The sequence below is a fragment of the Hoplias malabaricus genome, chromosome 17 (assembly GCF_029633855.1).
Source record: "Hoplias malabaricus isolate fHopMal1 chromosome 17, fHopMal1.hap1, whole genome shotgun sequence".
In the NCBI taxonomy this organism is placed as follows: Eukaryota; Metazoa; Chordata; class Actinopteri; order Characiformes; family Erythrinidae; genus Hoplias; species Hoplias malabaricus.
In genome coordinates, this window is record NC_089816.1 from 21,884,144 (window position 1) to 21,910,151 (window position 26,008).

The 26,008-nt window shown below is 43.7% G+C and overlaps 1 protein-coding gene across 1 annotated transcript in view; it reads right to left on the reverse strand.

Annotated features, from left to right (window-relative positions):
• The window catches only part of LOC136673306 (A disintegrin and metalloproteinase with thrombospondin motifs 2-like), a 152,412-nt gene extending 126,738 nt beyond the window's left edge, over positions 1–25,674 (reverse strand). The window contains exons 1-2 of the mRNA XM_066648711.1: positions 25,590–25,674; positions 22,808–23,193 (exon numbers count right to left, since the gene is read on the reverse strand). Of these exons, the coding sequence (XP_066504808.1) occupies positions 22,808–23,193; positions 25,590–25,674 (471 nt within the window). The remainder of the gene's footprint in view (positions 1–22,807; positions 23,194–25,589) is intronic.
• Positions 25,675–26,008: the final 334 nt, after the last annotated feature.

A 26,008-nucleotide genomic window follows, 5' to 3' on the forward strand; every position in this document is an offset into this window, starting at 1 on the left:
CCCAGCAGCTGAAACATCTCTGCATAAAGAACCTCAATGTCCATTTAAAAACACTATAAGTCTTAAAGCAATATGACCAACAATCATTCTCGTTACTCTCAGGGACACATACTTATCACCTTCAGGTCAAAATGTGGGGTCTCTTTCATGGAAATATTTTTCACACTGAACGAGTTTACAGAAACAAAGGAAATAACTTTATCTTCAGACAGTGATAAAGAAAACAACCACACACTAATAAAATAGCTCCCTTTCCACCATGTTTCATATCCCTGTGACATTTTGGTTTCAATTGTAAAGCAATTTCCATTGTGTGCCAGGTTTCTACATCTGAAAATACATTTTTAAAAAAACTGATCACACAAAATACATGAAACATTTCCATGACGCCAGTTTCTGGTCTGCACTCAGAGAAAGCAGCTGTGTCTATTCAGGTTCAGAGTGTGGGAGGAGGGCAGCTCAGCAGGCCATTGAGATGGATTGACTTGTGTTTCAGCCTGCAACTGACCGTCTGCTTCTTGCGTCAGTGTGTCAGTCTGCTGGACAGGGCACTGGTCACTGAAAGTAGAAAGATATCAGGGCAGAGATCCTTTACCTGGATCAATCCATAATAAGCCTAAGTCTGGAGCTATGATGGATTTAAAGAAATATATTTTTTATACAAATGGTGTTTAATTTGAAAGTTTGAAATCCTAGAGTTTTGTGACTTTTAAAGGTTGAAACCACTATTTTTCTAAGGTGTCGACTCCAAACACTAGAGCACTGTCTCCTTTTCTTGAGAGAGTACGCCCAATTACTTTGGACCAAAGCCTGCTAGCAGATTGTCAAACAAATTAACGCCATCTTGATGTGAGAGTCAGTGCTTTTGGCGGCCGGTGTATAAATGCAGCAGAATGTGCGGTGATTATAATAATAATAACTTTGAGGTTTGGCTCTTCTTTCTCACCATACATAGACCCTATGATTTATGGCTCTTGCAGGTGATGTAGCGGTAGCAACAGCTTGCATCTCAGCTGGATCTTTGACCTCTTCACCATAGATCGGTGTTCAAACTCACTCACCAACTCATTCACAAACACAGCGAGCCTCAGCTTCAGGATCAAACCCACACTGTCATCTCAGCAAACCACGTTTCAGTAATCAATGCCCAGACGTCAACAGCATGCTGTCCCTACTTTGAAAAGGACAAAGGCAATGTTACAGTATGTGCAGCACAATCTAATGATACAGCAAAGCAATGGTTTCAACACAGAAACAGAAGATGGTTTTGCTTAAGGCAAATGTAATTATGATTTTTTTTCCATCGAATTGTTCTGCTGTTTGAGGTTTCAGATGCATAAATGTATAAAAGTACAAACACAATGCAGGATTCAATATTTTAGCTGTGCTTTTAGCTCTGCGACATTCTTTCTACAGATGACAGTAAGAGATAAAATGTCAGAAAGCACATAACTTCATTTAAGATTACTTAACAACTTGACACGGTTTGAGGCAAATATGCAATGAGTTGGGCAAGCAATTAGCACAACGCTAATTGGGGCATGTATTTAGCAAACGGATGTTATGAGCTCCGGGCAGTAAGCAAGTCTTGACTTATGGAGGGCTGAGCTGTAACTCCATTTTGTGGCAAATGTTCAGCAGCACACAAGAAGCTTGGGAGATCTGCTGCAGGACCAAATTTTTACAACACAGTAACGCTTGGGTGTCGTACCACTGCAACAGGAAACACCATCGATCAGTGGAACTGGTGGAACTGGGCTTCATCCAATCAATTCCTTTGGGATGAGCTGGATTGTTTTTGTGTGTGTGTGTTCCAGAGCTAATTATTCAGCTCACTAATGCTCTCACAGCTGAATGTGATCAGATCCTCACAACAGTGTTCTCACAATTTGTATAAAGTCTTCCCAAAAGATTACAAACACCCAAAATTTAAAAACATTGCAAAAGCGTCATGTATTTTGTGCTTGACGTCAGTACAAAAGACTACACTAATTAACACAGGAGCATGTTTCGCATGTGGCATGTCAATAATCAGGACTGCTGCTGTTTCTAATTCATCTTACTTTTTTACATAATTTTGCTCTTACTGTGATGATACTACCTCACTGTTTCAACTCAATCCACAGCAAAGGCATGACTACCCACTCTGATAGAATCAGCCTAGACAGCATCACTCATCACAATCACCAGCTTACTGTAGCCCACAGGCCAAAGCCCAGGAAGAGGTGGGGTTAGCAGAGAAAGAGAGAGAGAGAGAGAGAAAGAGATGTGCTCTTTCAATAGGAAACAAGGTGAAAACAGGCACCATGCTGTCACACACATGAGGAAAAGACAATCAAGAGGGTCTTGACAAATCCTATCTCTATCAAAGAGACCAGTTTCAGCATCAACAACCATCCCCACTGCTGGCACACACACACACACACACACTCAAGTACCACGCACTCACCATGGGGAGGAACTCAGCAGGTCCTTACAGGCACTTTTTCATTTCTGCATGTCTCTTGCTGAAATTTCACTAACATTTCAATGTGGGACTGATCAGAGCCTGTTCCTCTGAGCAGCATGTGACACTGCTGCCCATGAATCACAAATTTGAAAAGCACCACTGAAAATCAACGGTCTCAAACCTGGACCCAACACAACAAACAAAGCTCCAGATCCAGTGTAAAGAGAAAGAAGAACTGATGCCGAAGTGTTAGTCTCTCAGAAGCAGGCAGAGTAATAGGATTATATGAAGCCGGTGAAGCTACGTTAAGCTGAGAAGCTAGCAAGAGTTTAACAGAAGCGTCTGAAAGGCATCATATCACACCTCGGCGGGGTGCCATGGAGTGTGATTCTCAACTCTGAGTACAGGGAGACAAACCAAAAACCATGATTAGTAGCAAAGATTCAGAGCAACAGATCCGCCACGCAATCTGCCCCCAATCCTCCTCAAGCCAACTTCCCTGGATGTGAATCATTACAATAACCTGCACAAATAATCATTGATTATAATGATTACAAATGTCTTTTTGTAAAAACAATTAAACATTTGCTCATATTTCCATGACTGCCTGCATAAACTTGCTCCGCAGAAAAACCTGAACTTAAAATTCGCTTTAAATGCTTTAAAGGAATCCGTGTGGGTACAGTTTGCTATACTTTAAAGGAACACTAGGTTGTATTTTTACCTTAAATTTACAGCTTCAGAATTGTTGTAATGCTTCACTGAGCTGTAAAAGAGACAACAGATTCTCTATCATTGCCATTCAGGGCTCAGCACAGCAGAAACTGTACTACGTGGCTTTTAAAGAAGGGTAGGAAACTGTTACTCCTCCCCCTTGATTTCAGGACAATGCTGTAAAAGTAAATTATACTCTGCAACAGTAAGGGGAGCCCAGGAGCTGAAATACCGATATATGGTTGTTCTAAAACCTTCTCAAACATTAGCTGTAAAATAAAAAGAGCCAAATCCATTACGCATCTGCAATGTGTAGCTGAGAGGTATGAACAAGGGCAACGTCTTCACCATCTGTTTCACAGAGAATAAGTTAGAGTTTGAGGTCAGCACTAACACCTTTCTTGAACCACATGACTCTAGAAGAAGCTGGACTTTGGCTGCTGAGACATCACCTGGATTCTAACTTGCAATGTCCTAATGATAGAGCCAACCCTTAGACTTGTGCACGAATCTAGAGCACCTTCTACCTCAGTATTTTAACATTTTTTACGTATGCTCCAGATTTTAAGCTTCCTCTGTTGTAAATAAACACATGTAAAGACTCCATAAAAGCTGCCTATAAACATGTCACTCCAAAGAAACCAGCCTTTCATGCTCTTGATACCATCACCTCATTATAAACTCTTTTCCGTGTCCTTGGGCTATTTCTCGGAAGTATTAGCTCTGGCTGATGTTTTGTCCAGAGTCACATTTTACTGCTGTATGTAGAGTCCCACAAGAATGGCTTGGCGTTATACAAGGGATCAATGGCAGCGGCCGCCAGCTCAGATGGCACAATGGCAGCAGCCACCAGCTGAGATCAAACCGACAACCTTTAAAAATCACAGCTAAACTCTGCAGCCACCGCCACCGTTCAAGGTTGTCACTGTGGCTCCTGTATTCTTTTCTTAAGCTCTTGACACCCATGAAGTAAAGTTTAGCTTGGAATATCAAAAGAAAAGAACCTCAAGGCAGAAAGTTGCTTCTCTTATATCTGCATCTCCAGCAGCAAAGCAGTAGAGAAGGAAATGGTTTGGCTCCTTGAAGATTAACAAGAGAGAGAGAACGGTCTGCCACTAGTGAGTATTAAACTAACATTTAGTGTTGTCTTTCGTTTAACTAAAGCATGGAGAATAAGGAAAATACAAAAGGTAAAGAAAGCTCTTACCACTGATTTTAGATATGAAGACTTGTAGTTAGCTATTAAGTTGCATAACTGTCAACTGCTTCTGAAAAGAAATCTCCCAATGACCAGGATAGCATTCTTGCTCTCAGGAGTTTGGTGTTATGTTCTGTGTGGTTTCTGCATTGTATTATATTTGTGATTAGTTGTTTGGCTTGTTCTCCCTGTGTCTGCGTGGGTTTTCTCTGTCATTTCTCGGACCCGCCGCAACACTGAACTGGATAAGGGTTACAGATAATGAATGAATGAATGTTTGGCTTGTCAATTCTTATTTTACAAACGGTGAATTCTCCTTTAGAAGTAAATAGGTGTGTGTGGAAATGGCCATGCCACCCCCAGAAGGAGGATGTCTGGAGGCAGGAGGTTTGGCTCACGGGATATATATTCAAACACACATAATTTAAACTGAAAAAATAAACACTCAAATCTCAGATTTAAATTCACCATCTCTGCAATCCTCTCTTACTCTTCTCACCCTGTCTTGCTCTCTTTATTTACCTGTCAGTGCACTCTTCTTAGATGCTCTACATTGGGACGACGCAGGCAGGTAATGAGCCAGACAGAGTGAGACGAGTTATATGGCTGTCCATGCAGCTCAAGGCTTAGATTTAAATCTCATCTGCTAGACTTAGGTTTTCCCTTCTTCCTGTGCTTGTTTTCCTTCCCAGAGGTGAGTCCTGTCCAGTGGCACTGTTGTTGCAAGCCCAGAGGCCAGATGGAGTCCACAGTTTGCAATTTCAATCATATTGTTGGTAAAAGACCTTGTATATCGCAAGCTGCCGTTTAAGATGAGGCTTAAATTCATGATGAATTGAGAAATACAAGTGCTCCAAAGTCATGAACCTTCATTCGCACATTGAGGCACTGTGAGGAACATCACAAAGTCCGCAGCATTAAGACGTCACTCCCCCTCGGATCAGCCCGATGTAAAAGGCAGTGGTGAGTCTGATGTGACATCATGTGAGTGCTTTCCTGAGCTCGGCAGGATTCTCCTGCTGGGGAAAACCCTGCTCTCTCCGAAAGCTCTGCGCAGTGTTTTCAGGGCAGCGTGGGTAATGGCTGCCTGATTGCAGCGAGTAAGAGTGGGTAATTACAGGTCTGGAGCCTGCCATTTGCTGAGCCACTGACTGCTTGATAATAGGCCCTTGATTGAGTAATTGTGGGTTTGAGGGCCAAGCTGACAGGCGGAGTCCATAATGATAGCGGGATCTTTTCATTCATACATGCCTGACGCATGCGAAACCCGCCGAAGGAGGTCAGTAACAGCTGCTCGCTACAAAATTGATATAATAACCACACTCAAAGGTAATAGTACTTGAGCGGAGCTCACTCTGACTCAGTGCAGTGGTTAAACCCACAGAGGCCTAAGTACCTTATGATACAGGTCTGAGTTTATCTATGTACAGTATATTTAACCACAGCAACAACACGATAACAGAAACACATGGTCACTGATAAGACTAATACATGATTCCTGAGGGCAACTGGAGCAATAAATGACCTAAATTCAGCAGTTCATGTGGACAGTGATTTTCCCAGGCTGTAGGACAATGAGGCCAGGCCTCAGAAGTGGGGCAGAACACTACAAACACAATACCATCACGCTACACACAACACCACACACACTATCACGCTACACACAACACATCACACACGCCATCACACTATAAACAAAATACCATCACACTACACACAACACCACCACACTACACACACATAATACCATCACACTACACACACACACACATTATCACACTACACACACAATACCATCACACTACACACACATAACATTATCACACTACACATACAATACCATCACACTACACACACATAACACTATCACACACCATCACACTACACACACACACAATATTATCACACACCATCACGTGAGGAGTGTGGTGTGTTCTCCCCGTGTCTGTGTGGGTTTCCTCCAAGTGACTGTCTGTGAGGAGTGTGGTATGTTCTCCTTATGTCTGCGTGGGTTTCCTTCGGGTGACTGTCTGTGAGGAGTGTGGTGTGTTCTCCTTGTGTCTGCGTGGGTTTCCTTCGGGTGACTGTATGTGAGGAGTGTGGTGTGTTCTCCTTGTGTCTGCGTGGGTTTCCTTCGGGTGACTGTATGTGAGGAGTGTGGTGTGTTCTCCTTGTGTCTGCGTGGGTTTCCTCCGGGTGACTGTCTGTGAGGAGTGTGGTGTGTTCTCCTTGTGTCTGCGTGGGTTTCCTCCGGGTGACTGTCTGTGAGGAGTGTGGTGTGTTCTCCTTGTGTCTGCGTGGGTTTCCTCCGGGTGACTGTCTGTGAGGAGTATGGTGTGTTCTCCCTGTGTCTGCGTGGGTTTCCTCCAGGTGACTGTCTGTGAGGAGTGTGGTGTGTTCTCCCTTTGTCTGCGTGGGTTTCCTCCGGGTGACTGTCTGTGAGGAGTGTGGTGTGTTCTCCTTGTGTCTGCGTGGGTTTCCTCCAGGTGACTGTCTGTGAGGAGTGTGGTGTGTTCTCCTTGTGTCTGCGTGGGTTTCCTTCGGGTGACTGTATGTGAGGAGTGTGGTGTGTTCTCCTTGTGTCTGCGTGGGTTTCCTCCGGGTGACTGTCTGTGGGGGTGTTGTGTGTTCTCCTTGTGTCTGCGTGGGTTTCCTCCAGGTGACTGTCTGTGAGGAGTGTGGTGTGTTCTCCCTTTGTCTGCGTGGGTTTCCTCCGGGTGACTGTCTGTGAGGAGTGTGGTGTGTTCTCCTTGTGTCTGCGTGGGTTTCCTTCGGGTGACTGTCTGTGAGGAGTTTGGTGTGTTCTCCTTATGTCTGCGTGGGTTTCCTCCGGGTGACTGTCTGTGAGGAGTGTGTTGTGTTCTCCTTGTGTCTGCGTGGGTTTCCTCCGGGTGACTGTCTGTGAGGAGTATGGTGTGTTCTCCCTGTGTCTGCGTGGGTTTCCTCCAGGTGACTGTCTGTGAGGAGTGTGGTGTGTTCTCCCTTTGTCTGCGTGGGTTTCCTCCGGGTGACTGTCTGTGAGGAGTGTGGTGTGTTCTCCTTGTGTCTGTGTGGGTTTCCTCCAGGTGACTGTCTGTGAGGAGTGTGGTGTGTTCTCCTTGTGTCTGCGTGGGTTTCCTTCGGGTGACTGTATGTGAGGAGTGTGGTGTGTTCTCCTTGTGTCTGCGTGGGTTTCCTCCGGGTGACTGTCTGTGGGGGTGTTGTGTGTTCTCCTTGTGTCTGCGTGGGTTTCCTCCAGGTGACTGTCTGTGAGGAGTGTGGTGTGTTCTCCCTTTGTCTGCGTGGGTTTCCTCCGGGTGACTGTCTGTGAGGAGTGTGGTGTGTTCTCCTTGTGTCTGCGTGGGTTTCCTCCGGGTGACTGTCTGTGGGGGTGTGGTGTGTTCTCCCTGTGTCTGCATGGGTTTCCTCCAGGTGACTGTCTGTGAGCAGTGTGGTGTGTTCTCACTGTGTCCATGTGGGTTTCCTCCAGGTGACTGCCTGTGAGGAGTGTGATTAGTTCTCCCTGTGTCCGTGTGGGTTTCCTCCGGGTGCTCCGGTTTCGTAGGTAGGTGGTTTGGCTTATCAAATATCTCCATAGGTAAGAGTGTATGAGTGAATGTGTGAGTGTGTCTCTCCCTGTGAAGGACTGGTGCCCCCTCCAGGGTGTCTTCCTGCCTTGCGCCCAGTGATTCTGAGTAGGCTTCGGACCCACCACGACCCTGAACTGGATAAGGGTTACAGATAATGAATGAATGAATGAATGTTTGGCTTGTCAATTCTTATTTTACAAACGGTGAATTCTCCTTTAAGTAAGAAGTAAATAGGTGTGTGTGGAAATGGCCATGCCACCCCCAGAAGGAGGATATCTGGAGGCAGTAGGTTTGGCTCACGGGATATTTATTCAAACACACATCACACACACACACATCACACTACACACACACAATACTATCACACCATCACATTACACACACACATAATACTATCACACACCATCACACTACACACACAATACCATCACACTACCCACACACACATAATACTATCACACACCATCACCCTACACACACAATACCATCACACTACATACACATAATACTATCACACACCATCACACTACACACACATAACACTATCACACATCATCACACTACACACACACATAATACTATCACACACCATCACACTACAAACACAATACCATCACACTACACACACATAATACTATTACACACCATCAAACTACACACACACAATACCATCACACTACCCACACACACATAATACTATCACACACCATCACACTACACACACAATACCATCACACTACACACACACAATACCATCACACTACACACACATAATACTATCACACACCATCACACTACATACACAATACCATTACACTACACACAAGACAAGACACACCATCACACTACACACACAGACAGACACAATACCACACACCATCACACTACACACACTACACATAAAAGAGAATCACAGATGGAATATAAACAGAGGCAGTGGAACTGAGGAGTAGAAAGAGTCCTTTATTCATGAACACAGAACACTGCTGAATAGAAGTTAGAGATTAAAGGTTTGAAAATCCTCATTCGAATGGAGCATTTAATTTGATTGCATTGAGAAATCAAAGCCAGGGGAACAGTATGCATTTTGTGAAGTGTGTAGGCATGCTGTGAATATCAGTGTCATGGGACTCTCAGGTGATTGACAGTGAAAGGCTGATCAGAGTGAAACGCTGTCTGCACACAGCACTGAGACAAATAAATACACACAAACAAGTTACATTTTTCTTGAAATTATTACTGAGTTCTGAGATGGATGTGTCAGCAGACTAAGCCAAATAATACTAAAAATGAAATAGTGGCAGCCTCATGAAACCAAACAACAACAGCATTGACAGGGACAAGTAAAAACGGTCTCTCCTGTTTTCTGACACTATGAAAATGTTCTCTATAAAAAAAATTCAAATAATTAGCACATCCTGTAATAACTGTACTAGGCCTAGTATCAGTCGTAAAACCCTGTGTAAGCCTTTATCTTTGTCAATGGAGTTCAACACGAGCTGTGACAATGGACAGAGGGCCTGACCGCTGACAGGAGGATGGCGTCCAGCCGCTGATCCGCCGCGGGGAGCCCTGCGGAGGTGAGGGTATAATTGTGTGGGGCACTGAAGTGTGTGAAAGGATTAGGCCTTGGCTATTCCTCAGTGCATCCATATAAAAGAGCGCCTCTCCCGGGGATGAGCGAATGTGTGTACCGAAACAAACACAGCAGCAACAGACATTCATCAGCAGTCAGCCTCTCGTCCATTCCCCACTGCCTTCTCTCTCTCTCTCTCTGTCTCGCTCTCTCTCTCTCTCTCTCTCTCTCTCTCTCTCTCTCTCAGAGACACGTCAACATCGTCTCCGTCTTCATTACTTGTGCAATAATACCAGCCACCTCGCCCTGGAGACCTGCCTCTGTTGCTGTTCATTCACACAGCTCCGGAAATGCCTGGTTTCCTGCTTAACCCTTTAAATGATGATTTAGACAAGCATCAGATTTAAGCAATTAACCAAAATGTTGCTGACACATCTTTGATCACACAAGACACAAAACTGAAGCTCTGAAACTGCTGCACATGAGCTTAGGTCATGATGTGTAATGCTAACCGGGCGGGGTGTAATTCTCTTTAGCACCAGACAGTGCTTCTAAAAAATATCCTGTACCTTTGGTATGAGCTCAGTAGGGTTAGTGATCTAGTCATCAAACATCAGTAGCATGACCTCACTCATTTTTATGTGGCAGAATGCAATCAAATCCTCACAGCAGTGTTCCAAAGCCTTTCAAGATCAGTAGAGGTTGTTACTGCAGCAAAGTAGGGACAATCTCCCTGTTGATATCCCTGATTGGAGAAGAAGCATTGGGAATATAGTGTATGAGATAAATACCACAGAGATGTACAGAAAGAATATGCCATGACCATATTTACTTTATCACTTTACTTTATTAGATGTTACTGTATAATCATATGCAAGGTCATTATGTCTAAGATTCCTAACGCTGCCGTGGTCATAAAACAGTGGTGCATCATCTTGCGAGGTGCAAACAGTCATTTTTCAAAGTCATAAGAACAATGAAGCCTTACTCTCTAGGGTTTAGCTAAGCTCTGCTGCTCCGTCCAGCAACAGACCTGAGGTCAGCAGATGGACAATGCACATACTCATCACTTCAACATGAAAACATCGGCTTTTCTTTTCAGCACTGTTGGACTTGTCTCACACTTTTCTGTTGCATCAAAACCTTTTTAACCTTTTTAATCAATATTTATTCTAAAAATAACCAAAGGAAAACTGCCTAATCTGTGTACAACTTCACACACTCACACAGTCATTCACGTCTGTGGACAACTTCACACACTCACCCAGTCACTCACGTCTGTGGACAATTTCACACACTCACTGTGTCATTCACGTCTGTGGATAATTTGACACACTCACCCAGTCATGCACGTTTGTGGACAATTTCACACACTCACCCGTCACTCACGTCTGTGGACCATTTCACACACTCACACAGTCACTCATGTCTGTGGACAATTTCACACACTCACACAGTCACTCACGTCTGGGGACAACTTCACACACTCACCCGTCACTCACGTCTGTGGACCATTTCACACACTCACACAGTCATTCACGTTTGTGGACAATTTCACATACTCACCCAGTCACTCATGTCTGTGGACAAATTCGCACACTTACACACTCACTCATGTCTGTGGACAATTTCACACACTCTCACAGTCACTCACGTCTGTGGAAAATTTCAGACACTCACCCGTCACTCATGTCTGTAGACAATTTCACACACTCACCCAGTCATTCACATTTGTGGACAATTTCACACACTCACACAGTCACTCACGTCTGTGGACAATTTCACACACTCACACAGTTACTCAAGTCTGTGGACAATTTCAAACACTCACATCTGTGGACAATTTCACACACTCACTCACGTCTGTGGACAATTTCACATGCTCACATCTGTGGACAATTTCACACAGTCACTCACGTCTGTGGACAATTTCACACACTCACTCACGTCTGTGGACAATTTCACACACTCATCCTGTCACTCACATCTGTGGACAATTTCACACACTCACACAGTCACTCACATCTGTGGACAATTTCACACACTCACACAGTCACTCACATCTGTGGACAAATTCACACACACAGTCACTCACGTCTGTGGACAAATTCACACACACAGTCACTCACGTCTGTGGACAATTTCACACAGTCACTCACATCTGTGGACAATTTTATACACTCACCGTGTCACTCACGTCTGTGGACAATTTCACACACTCACACAGTCACTCACATCTGTGGACAATTTCACATACTCACTGTGTCACTCACATCTGTGGACAATTTCACACACTCACACAGTCACTCACATCTTTGGACAATTTCACACACTCACACAGTCACTCACGTCTGTGGATAATTTCACACAGTCACTCACATCTGTGGACAATTTCACACACACAGTCACTCATGTCTGTGAACAATTTCACACACTCACACAGTCACTCACGTCTGTGGACAATTTCACACACTCACCGTGTCACTCACATCTGTGGACAAATTCACACACACAGTCACTCATGTCTGTGAACAAATTCACACACTCACCGTGTCACTTGCGTCTGTGGACAATTTCACACACACAGTCTCTCGCGTCTGTGGACAATTTCACACACTCACCATGTCACTCACGTCTGTGGACAATTTCACACACTCACACAGTCACTCACATCTTTGGACAATTTCACACACTCACACAGTCACTCACATCTGTGGATAATTTCACACACTCACCGTGTCACTCACATCTGTGGACAATTTCACACACTCACACTCACTCACATCTGTGGACAATTTTATACACTCACCGTGTCACTCACATCTGTGGACAAATTCACACACTCACACAGCCACTCACATCTGTGGAAAATTTCATACACTCACTGTGTCACTCACATCTGTGGACAAATTCACACACTCACACAGTCACTCACATCTGTGGACAAATTCACACACTCACACAGTAACTCACATCTGTGGACAATTTCACACACTCACCCAGTCACTCACGTCTGTGGACAATTTCACACACTCACCCAGTCATTCACATTTGTGGACAATTTCACACACTCACACAGTCGCTCACGTCTGTGGACAATTTCACACACTCACACAGTCACTCAAGTCTGTGGACAATTTCACACACTCACGTCTGTGGACAATTTCACACACTCACTGATGCCTGTGGACAATTTCACACACTCACTCACGTCTGTGGACAATTTCACACACTCACTCACATCTGTGGACAATTTCACACACTCATCCTGTCACTCACATCTGTAGACAATTTCGCACACTCACACAGTCACTCACGTCTGTGGACAATTTCGCACACTCACCGTGTCACTCACATCTGTGGACAATTTCACACACTCACACTCACTCACATCTGTGGACAATTTTATACACTCACCGTGTCACTCACATCTGTGGACAAATTCACACACTCACACAGCCACTCACATCTGTGGAAAATTTCATACACTCACTGTGTCACTCACATCTGTGGACAAATTCACACACTCACACAGTCACTCACATCTGTGGACAAATTCACACACTCACACAGTAACTCACATCTGTGGACAATTTCACACACTCACCCAGTCACTCACGTCTGTGGACAATTTCACACACTCACCCAGTCATTCACATTTGTGGACAATTTCACACACTCACACAGTCGCTCACGTCTGTGGACAATTTCACACACTCACACAGTCACTCAAGTCTGTGGACAATTTCACACACTCACGTCTGTGGACAATTTCACACACTCACTGATGCCTGTGGACAATTTCACACACTCACTCACGTCTGTGGACAATTTCACACACTCACTCACATCTGTGGACAATTTCACACACTCATCCTGTCACTCACATCTGTAGACAATTTCGCACACTCACACAGTCACTCACGTCTGTGGACAATTTCGCACACTCACACAGTCACTCACGTATGTGGACATTTTCGCACACTCACACAGTCACTCACGTCTGTGGGGAATTTCACACACTCACACAGTCACTCACATCTGTGGACAATTTCACACACTCACTCACGTCTATGGACAATTTCACACACTCACTCACGTCTATGGACAATTTCACACACTCATCTTGTCACTCACATCTGTGGACAATTTTATTCACTCACTGTGTCACTCACATCTGTGGACAAATTCACACACTCACACAGCCACTCACATCTGTGGAAAATTTCATACACTCACTGTGTCACTCACATCTGTGGACAAATTCACACACTCACACAGTCACTCACATCTGTGGACAAATTCACACACTCACACAGTAACTCACATCTGTGGACAATTTCACACACTCACCCAGTCACTCACGTCTGTGGACAATTTCACACACTCACCCAGTCATTCACATTTGTGGACAATTTCACACACTCACACAGTCGCTCACGTCTGTGGACAATTTCACACACTCACACAGTCACTCAAGTCTGTGGACAATTTCACACACTCACGTCTGTGGACAATTTCACACACTCACTGATGTCTGTGGACAATTTCACACACCCACTCACGTCTGTGGACAATTTCACACACTCACTCACATCTGTGGACAATTTCACACACTCATCCTGTCACTCACATCTGTAGACAATTTCGCACACTCACACAGTCACTCACGTCTGTGGACAATTTCGCACACTCACACAGTCACTCACGTATGTGGACATTTTCGCACACTCACACAGTCACTCACGTCTGTGGGGAATTTCACACACTCACACAGTCACTCACATCTGTGGACAATTTCACACACTCACTCACGTCTATGGACAATTTCACACACTCACTCACGTCTGTGGACAATTTCACACACTCACTCACATCTGTGGACAATTTCACACAATCATCCTGTCACTCACATCTGTAGACAATTTCGCACACTCACACAGTCACTCACGTCTGTGGACAATTTCGCACACTCACACAGTCACTCACGTATGTGGGGAATTTCACACACTCACACAGTCACTCACATCTGTGGACAATTTCACACACTCACTCACGTCTATGGACAATTTCACACACTCACTCACGTCTATGGACAATTTCACACACTCATCTTGTCACTCACATCTGTGGACAATTTCACACACTCACACAGTCACTCACATCTTTGGACAATTTCGCACACTCACACAGTCACTCACATCTGTGGAAAATTTCACACACTCACACAGTCATTCACGTCTGTGGACAATTTCACACACTCACCTAGTCACTCTCGTCTGTGGACAATTTCACACACTCACACAGTCACTCACGTCTGTGGACAATTTTGCACACTCACACAGTCACTCACGTCTGTGGGGAATTTCACACACTCACACAGTCACTCACATCTGTGGACAATTTCACACACTCACTCACGTCTATGGACAATTTCACACACTCACTCACGTCTATGGACAATTTCACACACTCACTCACGTCTGTGGACAATTTCACACACTCACTCACATCTGTGGACAATTTCACACACTCATCCTGTCACTCACATCTGTAGACAATTTCGCACACTCACACAGTCACTCACGTCTGTGGACAATTTCGCACACTCACACAGTCACTCACGTCTGTGGGGAATTTCACACACTCACACAGTCACTCACATCTGTGGACAATTTCACACACTCACTCACGTCTATGGACAATTTCACACACTCACTCACGTCTATGGACAATTTCACACACTCATCTTGTCACTCACATCTGTGGACAATTTCACACACTCACACAGTCACTCACATCTTTGGACAATTTCGCACACTCACACAGTCACTCACATCTGTGGAAAATTTCACACACTCACACAGTCATTCACGTCTGTGGACAATTTCACACACTCACCTAGTCACTCTCGTCTGTGGACAATTTCACACACTCACACAGTCACTCACGTCTGTGGACAATTTCGCACACTCACACAGTCACTCACGTCTGTGGGGAATTTCACACACTCACACAGTCACTCACATCTGTGGACAATTTCACACACTCACTCACGTCTATGGACAATTTCACACACTCACTCACGTCTATGGACAATTTCACACACTCATCTTGTCACTCACATCTGTGGACAATTTCACACACTCACACAGTCACTCACATCTTTGGACAATTTCGCACACTCACACAGTCACTCACATCTGTGGAAAATTTCACACACTCACACAGTCATTCACGTCTGTGGACAATTTCACACACTCACCTAGTCACTCTCGTCTGTGGAATATTTCACACACTCACACAGTCACTCACGTCTGTGGACAAATTCACACACTCACACAGTCACTCAAGTCTGTGGACAATTTCACACACTCACGTCTGTGGACAATTTCACACACTCACTGATGTCTGTGGACAATTTCACACACTCACTCACGTCTGTGGACAATTTCACACACTCACTCACATCTGTGGACAATTTCACACACTCATCCTGTCACTCACATCTGTAGACAATTTCGCACACTCACACAGTCACTCACGTCTGTGGACAATTTCGCACACTCACACAGTCACTCACGTCTGTGGGGAATTTCACACACTCACACAGTCACTCACATCTGTGGACAATTTCACACACTCACTCACGTCTATGGACAATTTCACACACTCACTCACGTCTATGGACAATTTCACACACTCATCTTGTCACTCACATCTGTGGACAATTTCACACACTCACACAGTCACTCACATCTTTGGACAATTTCGCACACTCACACAGTCACTCACATCTGTGGAAAATTTCACACACTCACACAGTCATTCACGTCTGTGGACAATTTCACACACTCACCTAGTCACTCTCGTCTGTGGACAATTTCACACACTCACACAGTCACTCACGTCTGTGGACAATTTCGCACACTCACACAGTCACTCACGTCTGTGGGGAATTTCACACACTCACACAGTCACTCACATCTGTGGACAATTTCACACACTCACTCACGTCTATGGACAATTTCACACACTCACTCACGTCTATGGACAATTTCACACACTCACTCACGTCTGTGGACAATTTCACACACTCAGTCACATCTGTGGACAATTTCACACACTCATCCTGTCACTCACATCTGTAGACAATTTCGCACACTCACACAGTCACTCACGTCTGTGGACAATTTCGCACACTCACACAGTCACTCACGTCTGTGGGGAATTTCACACACTCACACAGTCACTCACATCTGTGGACAATTTCACACACTCACTCACGTCTATGGACAATTTCACACACTCACTCACGTCTATGGACAATTTCACACACTCATCTTGTCACTCACATCTGTGGACAATTTCACACACTCACACAGTCACTCACATCTTTGGACAATTTCGCACACTCACACAGTCACTCACATCTGTGGAAAATTTCACACACTCACACAGTCATTCACGTCTGTGGACAATTTCACACACTCACCTAGTCACTCTCGTCTGTGGACAATTTCACACACTCACACAGTCACTCACGTCTGTGGACAATTTCGCACACTCACACAGTCACTCACGTCTGTGGGGAATTTCACACACTCACATAGTCACTCACATCTGTGGACAATTTCACACACTCACTCACGTCTATGGACAATTTCACACACTCACTCACGTCTATGGACAATTTCACACACTCATCTTGTCACTCACATCTGTGGACAATTTCACACACTCACACAGTCACTCACATCTTTGGACAATTTCGCACACTCACACAGTCACTCACATCTGTGGAAAATTTCACACACTCACACAGTCATTCACGTCTGTGGACAATTTCACACACTCACCTAGTCACTCTCGTCTGTGGACAATTTCACACACTCACACAGTCACTCACGTCTGTGGACAATTTCATACACTTACACAGTCACTCACGTCTGTGAACAATTTCACACACTCACCCTGTCACTCACGTCTGTGGACAATTTCACACACTCACACAGACACTCACGTCTGTGGACCATTTCACACACTCACCCAGTCACTCATGTCTGTGGACAATTTCACACACTCACCCAGTCACTCACATCTGTGGACAATTTCACACACTCACACAGTCACTCACATCTGTGGACAATTTTATACACTCACCGTGTCACTCACATCTGTGGACAAATTCACACACTCACACAGTAACTCACATCTGTGGACAATTTCATACACTCACCCAGTCACTCACATCTGTGGACAATTTCACACACTCACACAGTCACTCACATCTGTGGAAAATTTCATACACTCACTGTGTCACTCACATCTGTGGACAAATTCACACAAACACAGTCACTCACGTCTGTGGACAATTTCACACATTCACAATCCCCCCGAGAAAAAACCCTCACAGAGAGTGACCGGAGGTGAGAGTCGAACCCAGGACCCTAGGACCCTGGAGCTGTGTGTCAGTGGCTCTACCTGCAGAGCTAGTCTACCTTTGGTTTTGTTCTGATACACTGATTTGCTTTAATCCCACAAAATTGATATAGTATAAAAACAGAACAAATACAATTGCATAAAGCATTGCATAATCTCAACATGCTGCTGATTTGCTAAAGCACGAATCCATCTGTTAAGAAACAGCACCCAAAAAGCTCTGTATCTAGAACCTGATGGCTCTGTTGAAGAGTCCTGTGTGCAGTAGACAATGTTTTCTGAAAGCTGCTTGTCTCAGACAGATGGAGCTTCCTTGGCCTGAGAGCCTCCCTGTCATCACTGAATACAACCCACTGATTATCACTAAAGAGTCCCAGCTCCAACACCTGTACAGCTTTTACTGCCCGCTTCTGGTGGGAAAGGAATCTTAGACTTCTACAGAACTCAACTTTGATCGCTTAGAACAGCGGTTGTTTTGAAACAGATCTGTATTTGTTAGAACTGGTTTGATATATTCCACAAGCATCAGTGCCAAAATTAACCTTATTAAATGGAAGAGATGCTGGTCAGATGTGATCACATTTGGTGGCATAGTCATGGGCTGAATGCAGACTGTCGCTAGGTTTTCATTATTACGTTTGATATCCCTAATTCAACACTGTCAAATTACTTTATCAATAATGAATAAGGAGGGATTGAAGTCAAACTTCAGCTCTTGAATTTTTGAAAAGTACACTCAACTGAATTGTGATTTTCCATAAAAACAATAAATCATTCTGCCTAAGGTCAGTGTCACAGAACCATACTGATTTTTAGTTTAAATCAAGACAACCCAGCTAATCTGGTCAAAAGCTCTTTAATACAGCAAACAAAAAGAAGTGAATACAAAACTACTTTTACTTCTGAAGGAAACCAATAGATGTCCAGCTGGTTTCTGAAAAGGAGCACTTTCTCAGACATTGTGCATTCCTCAGCTGGCTAAAATAACCTGTCCCACACATCAGAGTGGCAAACCTTAAACCCATAATTATATGTTTCATTTCCCGGAGCATAACATCTTTCTGCACAGTTTCTGTGGCAAAAAGAGGAAAAAACATAACAAAAATACCAAGGTGTGTGTGGTGGGTGGAGCATGTGAAATATTCTCTGCTGATGCAGATCTGTGTTTGAGTGTGTGCTTTTGTGTGTGTATGTGTGTGTGTGTGTGTGCTTGTGTTGATCTGCTCTATATGCAAGAAGTTCCCTCAGCAGTAGCCCCGTCTGCCCCTGAGCGTTTGAAGCTGAAGGACAGCATGGAAACTGGACTTAAGCCTGGAGGCAAACTGCCCAGTTGGGCACACACACAACATATATACTCACATCTCACACACGTACACACACGTTCACACACATACAGATGGTTGGGAGATGAGCAGAGGAAAAGAAAGAGAAAGAAGCATATAAAATAATAACATATTTATTTAATAAGTAAAGTTACTCCAAATTCAAACTTTTGTTTGATAGATTCAACGGTGTTCACTTTTTATTCTGCTCTTGTGGTGAATTGTTTCACCTTTAATTTGCTTTATACATAACAATCAGTTTTACAAATAGGTTATTCATTTCAATCTGTGTGATGTGTGTGTAAACGTATTGAGAGGCCATAAAGTACATGGCCAAATAAATTGATTCTGATATTGAAGGTTAAATTACGATACGATTTACGGATATGCAATTAAAAATTAACATATTGTCTTTGACTCCAATATAAACACCAGAGCTTGTTTTGCAGACAGTTGTTGTGATGCATCGGCTGTGTATGGCTGCAGATCTTCACACGGTGCAAATATTCACACGGTGGGCTTGAGGGAGTAGCGCTCTCACCTCCGTGACTCACTGTTTCTCAGCAAAAAAGCAGGAGCTGTGAGATTCAGACGCGTGAAGACCTCAACTGTACGCACTCTATCGGCCAAGGCCACGTCTCCAGATCCTGTGTTAACATCTCTTCTGAACTTTCAGCGGTTCAGCAGAAAGGGAAAATCATGGCATGGGCTAGTGTTGGAAACTGAACTGAAATGTAGGTAGCGACTGAAATAATTCAAAATTTCACCCTGTCTAAAGTTTCTGTGATATATTTCCAGCAGTTTTAAACATTTCTGGTTAAAGCCACACCCACTTGCTGGTATAGTTATTGAGAAGTTTTCAGAGGTACTCCTTAGGAATCAGTATTGAATTGCAGGTATCGTTATTGGTATCAAGATCAAAAATAATTTAACATTACCCAGCAGTACCTGTGATATATTTCCAACAGAATCACAGTATCATGGAGGGTACTGTTTTCCTTCAATAATAAGTGAGAAGGTGAAACATGACCCTACTGGTTGACGTACGTTTCCCTGCCCCCAGGTGCAGAGTGACGCAATCAAAAATCTGAAAATGTTTTAGCGAAGGGCAAATCTTCTCCTTAAATCGTAGTGCAAAGCTCTACAAGAAAAGAAATTAAACAACTCCAAACTGGTGATTAGCATGTAGTTTGTATAGGAAGAGTGCAAGCTAGCCTACTAATTTTTATTAACTAAATTAATTTACAGCTAACTAGCCAAGGCCATATTTGCAACCCCAATTCCCATGAAGTTGGGGCATTGTGTTAAACATAAATAAAAATAGAATACGATGATTTGCAAATCCAAAGACAAGATATTTAATGTTCAAACATTCAAATTTAATGTTTTGTTTGTTTGTTTGTTTTTTGCAAATATTCACTCATTTTAAATTTGAGTCCTGCAACACGTTCCAAAAGAGTTGGGACAGTGTCATTTTTACCACTGTGTTACATCAACTTTCCTTTTAAGAACACTCAATAATCGTTTGGGAACTGAGGACACCAATTGTTGAAGCGTCGTAGGTGGAATTCTTTCCTGTTCTTGCTTGATGTACAACTTCAGTTGCTCAACAATCCAGGGTCTCCGTTGTCATATTTTGCGTTTCATAATGCGCCACACATTTTCAGTGGGAGACAGGTCTGAACTGCAGGCAGGCCAGTCTATTACCTGCACTCTTTTATTATGAAGCCACGTGTTGTAGCACGTGCAGAATGTGGCTTGGCATTGTCTTGCTGAAATAAGCAGGGATGTCCCTGAGAAAGACGTTGCTTGGATGGCAGCATATGTTGCTCCAAAACCTCTATGCACCTTTCAGCATTAATGGTGCCTTCACAGATGCAAGTTACCAATGGCAATGCCATGGGCACTAACACACACCCATACTATCAGAGATGCTGGCTTTTGAATTTTGCCTGCAGTGTTGGTTTTTGGCCTTGCCGCTTACTTTTAGAGATTTCTCCAGATTCCCTGCATCTTTTGATGATATTATGGACAGTAGATGATGAAATCCCTAAATTCCTTGCAATTGTACGTTGAGAAGCGTTGTTCTTAAACTGTTGGATGATTTGCTCATGGAGTTGTTCACAAAGTGAACGTCCTTGCCTGTGAATGACTTAGCCCTTAGTGGATGCTCCCTTTATACCCAATCATGACACTCACCTGTTTCCAATTAACCTGTTCACCTGTGGAATGTTCCAAACAGGTGTTTTTTGAGCATTCCTCATCTTTCCTCAACTTTCCCAGTTGAAAAGGATTTGCAATCATTGTATTCTGTTTTTATTTTTGTTTTACACAATGTCCCAACTTCAGTGGAATTGAGTGGGGTTGTAGTTACTAATGGCATTATTTTAAAGCTTACAAACCAGCGCTGAATGAGCTTTTGCTGTCTCTGTAAATAATGTCATATACTCGTGCTAAATGTAGCGAGGAAATAAAATAGCCTATTATTGCAATGTTAAAATAATTACACTGAAACTACCACTACAGCTAGTTTCAGAACACACAAACACAGAACTGGCCACAGCAGCTCGCCATGTGTGATAAAAGTAGGCTAATGTTAAGGTGTGCTAACATTAAATATTGCTGAATGTGTCATATGTTCCAGTGCACCTTATTTGGTCTGGGACCAAAAGCCTCATGCATATATGAAACAAAGAACACATTAAAAAAACAGTTCAGGCATATGCACACAGAATCAATCCAAGATATGACAATATAAAGAGCCACACATTATTGCTTGACTGTGGCCCTGAAATGGACAAGCAGAAAAGAAGATGAATGAATGAATGAATATTATTGCTTGACCTCATAACCTTATAATCAAATGGTCTTTTTAGTGAAATTTGTTGAAATTTGAAAATAGTTACACGTGTGCACACAAAAAAGGAAAAAAATGTTAAAAATCAGAGAAAAAGCCTACCACACTTCAGTCTAGAACAATCTAACAATTGATTGAATATATTACAATAAAAACTATCTACAATTTAGTAGGTAAAAATTATTATATCCTTATTATATTCTTTATGTCTGTATGTGTGTGTAATTCATCAGGTATTCTGTTACAATTCTATGTGGTTCAGTTGCTAAAATTTCCTCCCAGCAAAGGTCGAAACCTCAAGATACATACTACATCTCATAGTGGTGTTACACATTGCTGTTTTTGATTAACACCTTGTGTTCTGGACTTGTAAGACCCACTATTTTAGAACCAGCTGCAGGAAGATAACTGGAAGTCAACATAGACTGCTCCATTTCTTCATCATAAAAAGATATTCTGTATCAACTTATATATATTAAAGCAACTCTCACATTCATATCACTGGCAACTCGAGATAAACGCTTCATCCCTTATCCCTGTTGAGACCGCAACAAATTAATCGCAATAAAAGTAAAACTTCTCCACATCTTATATACTGTATCAAGTAATATGACGTTAATCTCTAAATAAAACATGTGCTGTCGACAAATCCCAGCTCTGAAAGGTCAGTGTGGACTCACCAGACCGTCACAGTTGCTGATGGCGACCGTTGCTCCCTGTATGTCTGAGATGTCACCTACATACATGCAGCTGCTGCTGAGTGGCTCCAGCCGAGTGCCCCCTGGCCCCTGCCATTCCATCTGGGCTCCGGGGGCCACCAGGCGCCTGTTGGGACGCAGACGAAGGTGGAAGTCCCGGCCGAAGACGGTGACGTTGTAGTAGAGCCTCTGGCCATCCGTGCTGGGCCGCTGGTGGCCATGGTCAGCCATTTCCGTCTCTCTGCGCCAGCGCCTACGGAACTGCCCGTCTGGAGCGGCCGAAACCGCATGGGACAGGAAGCGTCCCTCCGCATCAGTCAGAACCGGCCTCACCAGTCCATAGTCCCCCAGCACGTGCTGCAGGGAATCTGCCAACATACACACAAACTGTCATTTTTACACCTGGTCAGGACATGGGGTCCCGAAACTCTGTATCTTCAAAACAGCAATTAAAACCTAAAATGACCAAGTAAACTCTCAAGTTAATAGCACTGCTCCTATGCAGCAGAAAGGCAAAGAATGAGCAGATGTGGCTGAAACAGACCTGCAGAAAGGTTTAGCTGACACTGGATTGGAGGTGAACTGTTTTGCTGTGAAGCGTTGCTTGTACAAACATGATCTCCATGCAAAAGCCATGGATGGACTTAGAGCTGGACGATACGGCCAAAATTTACATTGCGATATATTTCTTAATGTAGTGTTGATACAATATAATTCCGATATCTATATGAACAAACAAGAAACTTGACATCACCATCAAACATAAACCTCTTGGCTTTGTCAATATTAATATTTTTAACCTACATTTAAAAATGACTGCTGAACTGTCGGCAGTGCCCTTTAATGGCCATCAGCCAGTGACAGATGCTGTAAATAGTGTACAATAATCAAAATGTTTTTAAAAATCATATCATTGTTATTGTAACATTTTATATTGCGATATATATTGATATTGATTAAATTATCGTCCAGCCCTACACAACAAAACAAGGAACTCTTTCAGCTCTTTCACCATTTTTAACAATGTTTTAGGTGTTATATTGCCACCAGTGTCATGTTTAATTAAATTTACATCCAGAAAGTACTGAATTATGAACTGTACTGCTAATATGCAGCACCTATAACTAACTGAGTGACGTGAGAAAAGTAAACCACAACACTTTTGCTAAACTGCAGTCCTAAAACACTCAAGAGTGTAAAGGCTGTGCTGCACTTTTTCTTTCTTGTCTCCAGCCGCCAGAGGCAGCTCTAAGGTCAGGGTGATAATTGCCCTTACGGGATGTTTTCTCACAGATGCCTCTTGGGCTACCACAAAAAACGCTGGAGCCACCTGCAAGCGCCTTGCGCTTAAACCCAGCATCTTGCAAAATGCCTGCCCTGACCGTGCATTCATTCTCTCAGCTAATTCTCACTTTCCTCAGCTCTAACAGCTCAGACTGTAGCAAGGCTCAGTGGGGAACTGACCACACCTACTGAAGACCATGGGCACACTCTGTACCTCGCTGTGCTGAGCTTGCATGACGATCATCACTGGACTGAAATTTTGGAGCACGCATCACATTTTTGGGGTAGTGTTACATGCATTTGGAGCATGCATTACAATTCAGAACAAACTGACAGTGTACAGTGCCATGTGGGGATGCTCTGGGGGAGCGCAGAAGAGAATATAATGCAAGGACATATGGGAATATCATATTTGAATGCAGTGCAGTCTAAGCATAAACAGAGTAAACTCACTCCTGTTCCAAGCCTTGGGCAAAGAACCTGGCATTTTTGCTTTTATTATCCAGTGAATTTAGTGCCTCTTTCGTTCCGAAGCTTGGAAATGTACTCCTCTGAGCTTTCCACAACTGACACATCAACACATTGCACTTCCCACAGAGAGACGACACAGCACACAGTGGCAAAAAAGTGCTTTAAAGCAGAATGGCCACATGTGAGTAAGATGACCATTGCAAAACAGCATGTCAACACAGAGAGGGGCACTGCATTTGCCATTACATGCAGAAATAATAAGAAGGGGGTGTCAAACCCTTAATAATTATAACTAGAACTACATATCTACATAAATATTGGATGGTATAAACAATGCCACAAAGTAATGTATTAGCATTTCTGTTGCTTCAGTAATAAGGACTGATTAAATATTTTGTGCCTTAATCTAAAACACTTATGTCACCATCAAAGCCAAAGAAATAAAGGTTCTGTAACTGTGTCTGACCCACTGTTAGGTCAAGTTCATGCCTCATGCTCTTCCAAAATAACTTTAAATGGAAAAATAAGGTGCTCATTAGTTTGAATGGAAGTTAATGGGAATATTTTTGTTTTTCCAAGTCGTTTTAGGCTATTTCTATTGGTCCGCTGGTCCATCCTAAAAAACTGTAACCTATTATAAAGGGTAGCATGTAGTTTCAGATCCAAAATCAACATGAAAAGATGGCAAATAAAGCTGAAGCAAGGTTTTGTGTTGATGTTGGGATCCCTGTGAGGATTCTTTGCCTTTAAACAAAAGCTAAGAGCGTCCCTCGCGAGCCGGGACCCAACTATGGAAGGTCCTACTCGACCCCTCCAATGTTAAAGCCAAAGTTGCGCCCCCGCGCATGTCAACACAGCATCACGCGGCTGCATCTAAAGTGCTCTAAAGCTGAACGACCACAGGCAAGAAAGTTGACCGGCGAGGTCCCGCGTGTCCACCCCTGCGTCCGCGAGCAGAGAGGACCACAACAGACCAACAACAAAAACAAACCCCAAAGTGACCACGTACCTGCGCTACTGGTGACGTAGAGGCCGTCCGCGTGCAGGAGAAGCGGCAGCAGCGTGAAGAGCGCGAGAGAGCGCGCGGGCTCCATTGCAGCTCCGCACTGCGCGAGCAGAGAGAGAGAGACACGCAGCAGCAGCAGCACGAGCCGCCTGCAACTTACTGCACACACAGAGCACGAGCACACAGCGCCTCTCTCTCTCTCTCTCTCTCTCTCTCTCACACACACACACACACACACACACACACACACACTCCCTCTTACCCTTCAGTCTCTCTCTCTCTCTCTCTCTCTCTCTCTCTCTCTCTCTCTCACTCTCTCACACACACACAAATATTCTCTCCCTCTCACTTTCTCTCCTGTCTCGCACATGCACTCTTTCTTTCTCTCTCTCTTCTGTCACTTACTCTCACTCATTTTCTCT